Source organism: Malaya genurostris, chromosome 2 (assembly GCF_030247185.1).
Source record: "Malaya genurostris strain Urasoe2022 chromosome 2, Malgen_1.1, whole genome shotgun sequence".
Taxonomy (NCBI): domain Eukaryota; kingdom Metazoa; phylum Arthropoda; class Insecta; order Diptera; family Culicidae; genus Malaya; species Malaya genurostris.
Genome location: NC_080571.1, coordinates 212442707 through 212454993, shown reverse-complemented (window position 1 = coordinate 212454993; position 12287 = coordinate 212442707). Strand labels below are relative to the sequence as shown.

The following is a 12287-nucleotide window of genomic DNA, read 5'->3' as shown; positions in this document are numbered from 1 at the left end:
ATGTAAACTGCCTTAAGAAATAAACGTATTTATGGGAAAAAAAAACCAGTGAATCTAAGAGAAAGGAGAACAGAAGTTTACAGACAATAGAGTGTACAGACAATTGACAATACTATTTTTTTCTATCGATTGTAAGATTCATTACTAAGAGAGTTTTATTTCTATTTTACAATTAGGAACCATTTTATTATTTCGAAGCAAAGTGGTCGCTGATTGGTGACAACGGATTGGGCAAATTCCCTCCGGAAAGCTGTAAAAATAAATATTGTCCACAGTTTTTAAAGCGGTTGTGCTTTGATGCCACTGTCAGCGTTGATTGGTAAAGCAGTTTAATTCGGTAAGCGTTTTCATTTCTATTCCAATTTTTGTTGCTTATAATTATCTATAAAAGATTGTGATAAATGGCTCAATCTAGTTAGATGACTTCTATTGAACCCTATCGAAGGAGCACTTCCTTTGCCGATTGGGTTGATAGATTGGGTTATGTTTTTGTTGCTAATAATATAACTGACGCCGCAAAAAAAGCACATTTTATTACGCTTAGCGGTCCGGCGGTGTACACTGAGTTGAAACTATTATATCCAAATGAAAACCTTTCTGAAGTAGCGTACGCCGATATGATTGGTCGATTAAAGTCAAGATTAGATAAAACAGAATCTGATCTAATTCAGAGATTTAAATTCTATAACAGGGTTCAACAACCCGATGAATCCCTTGAGGATTTTGTTTTTTCGGTGAAACTGCAGGCTGAGTTCTGCTCTTTCGGCACTTTTAAAATAGAAGCTATTAGAGATCGTTATGTTGGTGGTGTTAGAAAAAAGGCCCTTCAACAACGACTCTTAAATGAGGATAATTTATTTTAACGACATGGGAGATGGCTAGTAGTAATGCTAAAACATTGAATAACACTTCCAAAGTGGAAAATTTTTATACTCAATTTGGGTTTCCTAATAATTCGATTCAAGGGAAAGGCGGAAATGCTTTGGATAAGCTTATAGCAACGGTAGAGTTGGCAAGAAAAAAAAATGGCGGGCGTATGCCGATAAAAAGTCGTTTAGGTTTTAGGCTTTACAGACAAGATTACGATAGAAATGGGGGTAGTTATGAGGATGCCCATTCAGCAAAATGGAGGAAAAATCAATATGGACAGCGGTCAAGTTATGAGGATCGTGTATGCAGTTATTGTGAGGTCAAAGGTCATCTCAGAAGGAAGTGTTTCAAGTTGAAAAATAATCAAAGGGATTCAGTAAAATTTATTTCACCAGGAGAGAGCGATCAACCTAGCAGCAGTTTGTCGGAGCTGTTACATCGTATGAAGACGAAGGACTCGGATAGCGAGGATGATCAGGAAATGGAAGGTGATTTACAATGCATGTTTGTGTCGTCAATAAACAAAATAAGTAATCCCTGTTTACTTGATATTATTGTTGAAAACAAACCAATTAAGATGGAGGTAGATTGTGGAGCATCTGTCTCTGTAATAAGTAAAAGCCAATATTTTTCTAGTTTTTCCAAATCATTAGTCAAATTTAATAAAAACTTGATTGTAATCAATGGTTCTAAATTACAAATTGAGGGAGAGGTTGATGTAACAGTCAAAATTGGTTTCAAAGAAGCAATTTTTAAAACTTTTAGTACTAACTGGTGATAATAATTTTATTCTCTTGATGGGTCGTCCTTGGTTGGATGTATTTTATCCCAGCTGGAGACTGTTCTTTCAAAATTCTTTAAATGTAAATAGATTACTTGAACAAAATGTTAGTGACGTGCTAAATGAAATAAAGCGAAAATTTTCTTCTATTTTTATACAAGATTTCTCATCTCCCATTCGGGGCTATGAGGCTGATTTGGTATTAAAAGATGAAGTACCTGTATTCAAAAGAGCGTATTGTCGTGTCCGATGCGACTGCCTTCCATCTCATGCGACTGTAACGTTCGCCGTCTTTCCGAAAACTGACTGCTTCTCTCAACAAGTTACCGACCGAACAACTAATTCTCACTCATTACGCACACTGGACACATTTTCTCGCAGTCGATACCCGATTTTTTGACCGCACTTAATATGCACTGAAATAAATAATCATGTGGAATTTCTTTCAAGTTATTTAGTCCAGATTAATCTTTTTCTTTTATTTAATCATTTATCCCCTACATTCTCTCTGTTCCCCTACTCTATTGATATATACTATACAAAACCATATCTTTCATCCAACCAGGCTGTCCCACAGTCCTTTTTGATCTTCTTTTTGTATCAGCTAAATTGGTAACAAATTTCGTCTCATCATCTGAGCTATTTGTGTATGTAAACTCTTGTTCTGCTGAATGATCGTCTGAATATTCTGAGCGATCTTCGTTTTCATTTACGAAAGCCCGCTTAAGATCCTGAACATTTCGATTATACTGTACACCTCGCTCGCTTCTGATGACCACTTTGGCTCCTTGTCTTGCTAATACCGTATATCTTTCAGTAGAAAAGCTAGCATCCGTTTTGCTTCTTTTTCGAAAGTTCGAAACCACAACCTTATCTCCAATCGCTATGTCAGAATCTTTTGCTCCGCGATGTATGTCCGCATACTTCTTGCTGACAAGTTTGGTAAAACCATCTGTTTCTCGTACATCTGATCTATCTAGTTCCGAAGTCAACTTTGATTCCCAGAGGCATGGAAAAGTTCCACGATATTTCCACCCTACCAAAAGTTCAAAGGGTGTAATTCCGAGACGTGAATGTGGTTTAACAGTGTTGTGAGTATGGACATACTTTTCCAAGGCATGTTTCCAATTACACTTGTCCTGCTTTGCACTTGCCAAAGCCTTTATCATTCCTTGATTCTGCCTTTCTACGGCTCCGTTGGACTGAGGATGAAATGGAATGGACTTATTTATTTTCACACCTTTTTCTTCCCAGTGATCAATGAACTCTCTACTTTGAAATGGAGGTCCATTGTCACTCTGCATCATTACCGGCAAGCCCCAACAGTGAAAAATCTTCATGAGAGCCATATTTGTACTCTTTGCGTCCGTGTTCTTCATTTCAACGACCGCCAAAAATCGGGAATAGGTATCGACTACAATCAAAAACTCGCCATATCCACAATCTGGTACTGATAAAAAGTCAACCTGCAAAATCTGCCATGGACCATCTGGAAGTTTCCGACTCGTCAAAGGAATTGGCGGATTCTTTCTTGAAATAATTAAGCATGTGTTGCAAAGTTTAACAAAGGTCTCGACGTCTTTACTCATGCCTGGCCACCAAAAATATTCCCTCATAATCCGCTTCATAGCGGCGCAGCCTATATGACCTTCATGAGCAGTAGCCATTGCTCGCTGACGAAGTTTGTTAGGTAACACAACTCTATCATCCTTAAATATTATTGGTCCCAAATTACGAAGAGCTCTAACCTCAGATTCGTATCGTCGAAGATTATCCGGCCACCTCTCGGACGACAAGGCCATTTTAACCGCCATAAGTTCAGCATCCGACTCAGAGGCTATTTCAATATCTCTCCATGATATACTCATAAACCCACTATCTATAGCATAAAGAATGTGTTTATCGTTATCTTCGTCAAATGCCTCGTTTTCACAAGATTTTGAAATCAAGCGGGAAAGGGCATCTGCAACATTTAAATGTCCTGGTATACGTTTTACGACAAAATCGTACGCCTGTAATCTCAAGGCCCAGGATTCTGCACGAGAAATGGCACGTTTACTAGTTCTGTGCTCACTGCCAAAAATAAATTCATTCGCTTCTGAATCTGTTCTGATAGTGAAGAATTTACTGGTCAAATAGAAAGTAAACCGTTCTACTGCCCACACTATCGCCAAAGCCTCCTTTTGAGTATGAGGGTACTTCTGCTCAGCTTCTGTTAAAGCTTTAGAAGCACAAGATATAATTCTAGGAATTCCTTTGCTATCAAACTGTACCAACACCGCGCCCAAACCGATCGGCGAAGCGTCAACGTACAATTCAGTCTCGTGCTCCTCATTGAAGAACCCCAATTTAGCGATCGTTTTCAATGCTTCAGTTTTGATAAAGTTGAATTCCTCCTCTTCAGTCTGTGTCCAATAGAATACATCTGATTTTGCTAAATCTCTTAGAAATTTTGTTTTGTCGGCTCTCTTGAATATGAAACGTTCCGAAAAGTTCATCAATCCAAGAAAGCTTTTCACTTCCAACTGGTTTTGTGGAGTTCTAAAATCTCTTATTGCTTTCCACTTTTCTTCCTCGATTTGTAAGCCGTTATGAGACATAGAGAAACCTAAGAACTTAACCTTCTTCTGGCAAATAACACATTTGTCCTTATTGATGCTCACGTTATGTTCCCTTAGACGATTCATGACTGTCTCGAGGTTGTGGTCGTGTTCCTCCTTTGTTTTGCCATGTACCAATATATCGTCTAAATAGTTGCAAACTCCGTGACAATCTGCCAAAATAGTTGTCTGTAGAATCTCCTGGAAAATGTCAGGAGCATTGCATAACCCAAATGGCATTCTTTTGAACCGATATGTAGCATTTCCAGCGAAAAAATTAGTGAGGTGGCGTGAATCTTCATGTATTACGACATGGAAAAAAGCACTGGTAAGATCAATGGTTGAAAACCATTTTGCACCATGTAGCTTGGACGTAATTTCTTCCAATGTAGGCATCCTGAAGGGTGTTCTTGTTATGAGTTTGTTGGGACCTCTCAAATCGACTACCAAGCGAATATCGTCTTTACCCTTGGGAACGACTAGTAATGAGGAACAAAATGATTTGTCCATTGAATCTGTAACATGTTCGATTATATCCGAAGTCAAGAGATCGTTTAGCCTCCGTTGCGCTTCTGCTCGGAAAGCAAGGGGGATATTAGTGTAGATGTTACGAGACGGTGGTTTCGATGTATCATATGCCAGCATAACAGGTGGAACGTTGAATTTCGGAAATTCTTGTTGACCTGCTACAGCGAATATCTCACCAGCATTACGACTATTAGTAGTACACTGAGAAGACTTTTGGATCGGTACATTCAAACCAATTTGAAGGATACTGTAGCGAATAGCCGTATTTCGGCTCAAAAGGGATTTACTATCTTTTACCACATAAAACTTCTCGAAAAAAGAGGGTCTATCCATAGAAATGAAAAGCTCCGCGACGAATGTTGCAACTACTAATATTTCACCTGGACTAGCATACGCTTTCAATGGCTTATCTGTGCCCTGCGACAAGCAGAATAGTTGTTCTCTACACAGATCATAGCTCATTAGCAAATCGAATACACTTTCCGCAATCGTATTCACTTCAGCTCCTGAATCGATCAAAAAGGGCACGAATATACCAGCTATACGACCAACGATAACACCGTCTTGATCTTTTGACCCTGTGTATTTATTTACCGAAAAAGTATCTTGTTTCTCGCAAGGCTGTGTTTCCTCTAAATCTTTCTCATCCTTTTCCACTACAGCTATCCTTTTGGATTTAGTTTCCCTTCCATCTGGACTACTATCTTTGCGCTTCAATAAACTCGGCAACGGCATCTTTCGGCAGGCTCGTTCTATATGCCCAACGACCTGACAATTTCGACACACCTTTCGTATCGCGTGGCACTCAGAAGGTAAATGGTAACGACTCGTACATCTCCAGCATTGATTTGTTATGTTTTCTGACTTTTTCTCATGAGCTCTATCATATACAGTTCCTTGATTGCGAAAATTTTTCCAGTTTCCAACGTATCGTGGCTCCCCTCGCGAATAGTTAGATAACTTACTATTGGAGTATCGTGACCTTGAATTATTATATGCTAATGTGGCAATTCCAGAATGCAAAACCTTAGGGTGAGTTTTCGCGAAAATCTCTTCGTTTGCTTTATCCAAATCGTAACCTCGAACCTTAACAATTAAATCGGCTAACGATCCACCTTTCCTAAGCATTTTTCGTCCTGCTTCGCGAACCTTTATGTTAACGGCGTGTCATATCGCGTGTCATGTCGTTTCATCGAAATAATTTAGTATGTTTATACTTACCCATACTCTCCAGCATACTGCACGACTCTGACCCTTTTCCCAGAGCAACCACTACACCTGAAGATAGCTGAATGTATCAGAAACCTTTTCAGCAGTATGCCAGCTTGGGTATTTTTGGTGTCTCATATGTCGTTTCATCGAAATAATTTAGTATGTCTATACTTACCCATACTCTCCAGCATACTGCTCGACTCTGACCCTTTTCCCAGAGCAACCACTACACCTGAAGTTAGCTGAATGTATCAGAAACCTTTTCAGCAGTATGCCAGCTTGGGTATTTTTGGTGTCTCATATGTCGTTTCATCGAAATAATTTAGTATGTCTATACTTACCCATACTCTTTAGCATACTGCTCGACTCTGACCCTTTTCCCAGAGCAACCACTACACCTGAAGATAGCTGAATGTATCAGAAACCTTTTCAGCAGTATGCCAGCTTGGGTATTTTTGGTGTCTCATATGTCGTTTCATCGAAATAATTTAGTATGTTTATACTTACCCATACTCTTTAGCATACTGCATGACTCTGACCCTTTTCCCAGAGCAACCACTACACCTGAAGATAGCTGAATGTATCAGAAACCTTTTCAGCAGTATGCCAGCTTGGGTATTTTTGGTGTCTCATATGTCGTTTCATCGAAATAATTTAGTATGTCTATACTTACCCATACTCTCCAGCATACTGCTCGACTCTGACCCTTTTCCCAGAGCAACCACTACACCTGAAGTTAGCTGAATGTATCAGAAACCTTTTCAGCAGTATGCCAGCTTGGGTATTTTTGGTGTCTCATATGTCGTTTCATCGAAATAATTTAGTATGTCTATACTTACCCATACTCTTTAGCATACTGCTCGACTCTGACCCTTTTCCCAGAGCAACCACTACACCTGAAGATAGCTGAATGTATCAGAAACCTTTTCAGCAGTATGCCAGCTTGGGTATTTTTGGTGTCTCATATGTCGTTTCATCGAAATAATTTAGTATGTCTATACTTACCCATACTCTCCAGCATACTGCTCGACTCTGACCCTTTTCCCAGAGCAACCACTACACCTGAAGTTAGCTGAATGTATCAGAAACCTTTTCAGCAGTATGCCAGCTTGGGTATTTTTGGTGTCTCATATGTCGTTTCATCGAAATAATTTAGTATGTCTATACTTACCCATACTCTTTAGCATACTGCTCGACTCTGACCCTTTTCCCAGAGCAACCACTACACCTGAAGATAGCTGAATGTATCAGAAACCTTTTCAGCAGTATGCCAGCTTGGGTATTTTTGGTGTCTCATATGTCGTTTCATCGAAATAATTTAGTATGTCTATACTTACCCATACTCTCCAGCATACTGCTCGACTCTGACCCTTTTCCCAGAGCAACCACTACACCTGAAGATAGCTGAATGTATCAGAAACCTTTTCAGCAGTATGCCAGCTTGGGTATTTTTGGTGTCTCATATGTCGTTTCATCGAAATAATTTAGTATGTTTATACTTACCCATACTCTCCAGCATACTGCACGACTCTGACCCTTTTCCCAGAGCAACCACTACACCTGAAGTTAGCTGAATGTATCAGAAACCTTTTCAGCAGTATGCCAGCTTGGGTATTTTTTGTGTCTCATATGTCGTTTCATCGAAATAATTTAGTATGTTTATACTTACCCATACTCTCCAGCATACTGCACGACTCTGACCCTTTTCCCAGAGCAACCACTACACCTGAAGTTAGCTGAATGTATCAGAAACCTTTTCAGCAGTATGCCAGCTTGGGTATTTTTGGTGTCTTACATAGTATGTTTCTAAAATATGTGACGCCTACCTATGATCTTCAACTGGATTAAAATATTTGAAATTTAAAATATAATTCAGGTATAAAAACATAACTAAATTTCTTTCTAGTTTAAATGAAAATACTTGGTATCATGCTATAGATTACTTTATTTTCAAAAATAATGCTTTTAATAGAATTTCCGTTTTGGTCGTTGATTTCCAGTTTTTACGATTCCCACCACTAGGGTGCGTGGCTCTGCATTGGGTATATTTCTTATAGGGATTTATTTGAGATGAGCTTTTTCCCACTGAGCATTTTTCTGAGAGAGAGTTTTTTAAAGATGAGAATTTTGGTCGGTGAGCTTTTTGGTCGGTGAGCTTTTTAGTCGGTAACTTCACAGAAGTTGATTCATCGTATTGGACCAATGAAGGACCACTTTTGAACGTTTTTTTTCTAAGAGGGAAGAAATGGAGGATTGGCTAATTTGCACGGCTGCCAGTATTAAGTGGGACCTTATTTTCTCTAGCACCATCTTCTTGATACTGGGCTGGTAATGCTATAGGTAAGACGCGTTACTCGCTTGTGACTAAAATTCTTTTAGAGTGTCAAAATGTCAAGCATCATCTCGTTCACGTTGCCCGCATGAGTGTAAACAACACGCTCTTCAATTATTTCAGTATAATTTTCTGGGAATTGTCCGGATAAAAATCCTCCGGAAAGCTGTACGTAAGAGCCATGGCAGACGTAGACGATCTGTTCAATCTATTTGAAGCCGATAACGATAAAGATGAAAGTGGCAATGTTCCAATAGTCATTGACGATGATCAGGCAGGAAAGCAACTGGAACCGGTAAAAGCGTATGTAGCCATGAATTTACACATTTTCATTCTTATTTAGAAACGTTTTTTTTTTTCACAGTGAGACATCTAAACGGGAGCACGATGAAAACGATGATTTTGACGACGAAGAGCCTAATAAACGGGCAAAAATTGAATCGATACTGGATGATATCAAGTAAGTTATGTTTTGTAACCATGTTTGTGTAATTTTTGCTTGATGCAGTGGTTTTCCGCGCTGGCCAACCTTGGAAGAAAGGAAGAATCTTCCTTTTATTTTACCGGTTTCTATTAAACTGACAACATTATGTGTAATTATTATAACTGAACTAAACCAATTCTATTATCTTAATTTTCAGCTTGGACAATATTGAATCTCGTATCAAGGTGCATACGATTCAATCTCCTGAAGCTTGTACCCACGAAGTGGCTGTCTATCCGGATCATAAATATCGACCGTTAGTACCTCCAACCGGTAAGCCAGCCAAAGAGTATCAGTTTGTACTTGATCCTTTCCAAAAGGAGGCCATCCTATGCATAGAGAATCAGCAGTCGGTTCTGGTATCGGCACACACTTCTGCTGGTAAAACTGTAGTTGCCGAATACGCAATAGCCAAATCATTGGCCGAGAAACAACGTGTCATCTATACGACTCCGATCAAAGCACTTTCTAATCAAAAGTACCGGGAATTCCACGAGGAATTTAGAGACGTCGGTTTGGTTACCGGTGATGTGACAATAAACCCTTCAGCTTCGTGTCTCATAATGACAACGGAGATTTTGAGGAACATGTTGTATCGAGGATCGGAAATCATGCGCGAAGTTGGTTGGGTTGTTTTTGATGAGATCCATTATATGCGAGACAAAGAGCGTGGAGTTGTGTGGGAAGAAACACTTATCCTCCTACCAGATAATGTACACTACGTATTCCTGTCCGCTACCATTCCGAACGCACGACAATTCGCTGAATGGGTTTGCCACATTCACAAGCAGCCGTGTCACGTGGTTTACACAGATTATCGTCCAACTCCTTTGCAGCATTACTTGTTTCCTGTTGGAGGCGACGGTATTCATTTGGTGGTCGACGAAAAAGGGCAGTTCAAGGAGGATAATTTCAATACGGCCATGGCGGTACTTCAGAATGCCGGTGACGCTGCCAAAGGTGACCAAAAAGGGAGGAAAGGAGGCCTAAAACCGACAAGTTCGGGTGAGACGAACATTTTCAAAATTGTCAAAATGATTATGGAAAGGAATTTTGCGCCAGTCATAATTTTTTCCTTCAGTAAGAAGGACTGCGAGATTTTCGCTATGCAAATGTCGAAACTAGATTTTAACTCGACGACGGAAAAGAAATTAGTCGACGAGGTATTTAATAATGCGATGGATGTGCTGAGCGAGGAAGATCGACAGCTGCCGCAGGTAAATTTGGTTTGGTTCGAATAATAAAATAGCATTCGAAACATTTATCTGAATTTTTCCCTTTTCCAGGTTGAAAATGTACTTCCCCTTCTGAGACGAGGTATCGGGATCCATCATGGCGGATTGCTTCCGATTTTGAAAGAAACCATAGAAATTCTGTTCGGAGAAGGTCTAATAAAAGCACTTTTCGCTACGGAAACTTTCGCCATGGGCCTTAACATGCCGGCTCGGACGGTGTTGTTCACGGGACCGCGGAAGTTTGATGGAAAAGATTTCCGTTGGGTCACGTCTGGGGAGTACATCCAGATGTCGGGTCGTGCCGGTCGGCGAGGTCTAGATGACAAGGGTATTGTGATTCTGATGATTGACGAAGCAGTCTCTCCATCGGTTGGAAAAGAAATCGTCCAGGGAAAGCCGGATCCGATCAATTCAGCTTTCCATTTGTCGTACAACATGGTGTTGAATCTGTTGCGGGTAGAGGAAATCAATCCGGAGTACATGCTGGAACGGTCGTTCTTCCAGTTCCAGAATCAATCATCCATCCCAGAAATCTACAAAAAAGTACAACAGAAGCAAAAAGAACTGGAGAAAGTTTACATTAAAGACGAACAGTCCATAGTTTCCTACCATCATGTCCGGGATCAGCTCGACACGCTTGGGAAGCAATTTCGGGAGTACATTACAAAACCGACCTACTTAGTACCTTTTTTGCAGCCTGGTAGGATGATCAAAATTCAATCCGATGCAGGAGAGTTCGAGTGGGGCATCATTGTGAACTTCAAGAAAGAAACTGGTGATGCCAAAAGTAATCCAATAAAATCCGAGATGAAAGTTATCATCGATGTGTTGCTGCATGTTGACGATGGCTTCGAAAAAGAAGGCATTCCCAAACCATGTCCCGAGAACAAACGAGGTTCGGTAGAAGTAGTGCCTGTACTTCATACTTTGGTGTACAGAATCAGTTCACTTCGGGTGTATTATCCAAATGATCTTCGCCCAGCAGACAATCGTCGGTCAGTGCTTAAAACTATCAACGAAGTAAAAAAGAGATTTCCGCAAGGTCCTCCCTTGTTGCATCCAATTAACGATATGCATATCAAGGAAAAAGATTTTCAAACTATAGTGGAAATGATCGATAAGTTCGAGAAACGCTTGTACGCTCATCCTTTGCACGAATCACCGGAATTGGACAAACTGTACACCAAATATATGGAGAAGTTGGAGCTGGAACGGCAGTTGAAACAAGAAAAAAATGCTTTCCGTGAAGCAAAGAGTCTTTTGCACATGGATGAGCTGAAGCACCGCAAAAGAGTACTTCGTCGTTTAGGTTATTGCACTGCGGCAGATGTTATCGAGTTTAAAGGCCGTGTCGCATGTGAATTGAGCTGTGCCGATGAATTACTCTTAACAGAAATGATATTCAATGGTACCTTCACAAACCTCACAACTGCCCAGGCGTGTTCTCTTCTCTCGTGCTTTGTTTGCGATGAGAAAAGCTCGGAAGTACCGGCTGCTACCGAAGAACTGTCCGGGCCTTTGCGACAAATGCAGGATCTCGCCCGTCGCATTGCCAAGGTATCCAACGAGTGCAAGGTCGAGCTGGACGAAGAAAGATACGTAGAATCCTTCAAACCATTTCTGATGGATGTGGTGCTTGCGTGGTGCAAAGGATCTTCGTTTCTGCAGCTATGCAAGATGACGGACATATTTGAAGGCTCTATCATCCGTTGTATGCGACGACTTGAGGAGCTGTTGCGGCAGATGGTGCAAGCTTCTAAGACAATCGGCAACTCTGATCTGGAGAATAAGTTTTCCGAAGCGATACGCCTGCTCAAACGAGATATTGTGTTTGCTGCATCACTTTATCTCTAATATAATTTGTTTAGGTTATGTAATTTGATGTAATAATGGAAATTATTATGTAGAAAAGAAAATAAATCTTGACTCTGAATGAAATATTGATGTTGGTCTGTGTTGAAGCAGAGTGATGTTATGCAGTGATCTATTCGACACACGAAAGCTAGGGTTATGACACAGTTCAAGAGCATCAATCTCCCCGATCACTTCGCGTCTAGGGTAGGGGTCGGTAACCTCAAGTCGAAAGAGCCTCTTGCTATGCAATCATTGTGAAAACCAACATTTGAACCGGGGCCGAGTGTCATATACCATCCGACTCAGTTCGTCGAGTACGCAAAATGTCTGTATGTGTATGTAACAAAAATGTGCACTCGATTTTCTTGGAGATGGCTGGTGTGATTTTTAC

At 40.4% G+C, this 12287-nt stretch overlaps 1 protein-coding gene across 1 annotated transcript; it reads left to right on the top strand.

Moving 5' to 3' along the window:
• Window positions 1–8384: 8384 nt before the first annotated feature.
• On the top strand, window positions 8385–11963 carry LOC131427407 (exosome RNA helicase MTR4). Its single transcript, XM_058590567.1, has 4 exons — window positions 8385–8626; window positions 8688–8783; window positions 8965–10024; window positions 10094–11963. Exons 1-4 carry the CDS (start codon window positions 8505–8507, stop codon window positions 11894–11896), a joined length of 3081 nt encoding a protein of 1026 aa, XP_058446550.1. The 5' UTR covers window positions 8385–8504; the 3' UTR covers window positions 11897–11963.
• The last annotated feature ends 324 nt before the right edge of the window (window positions 11964–12287 follow it).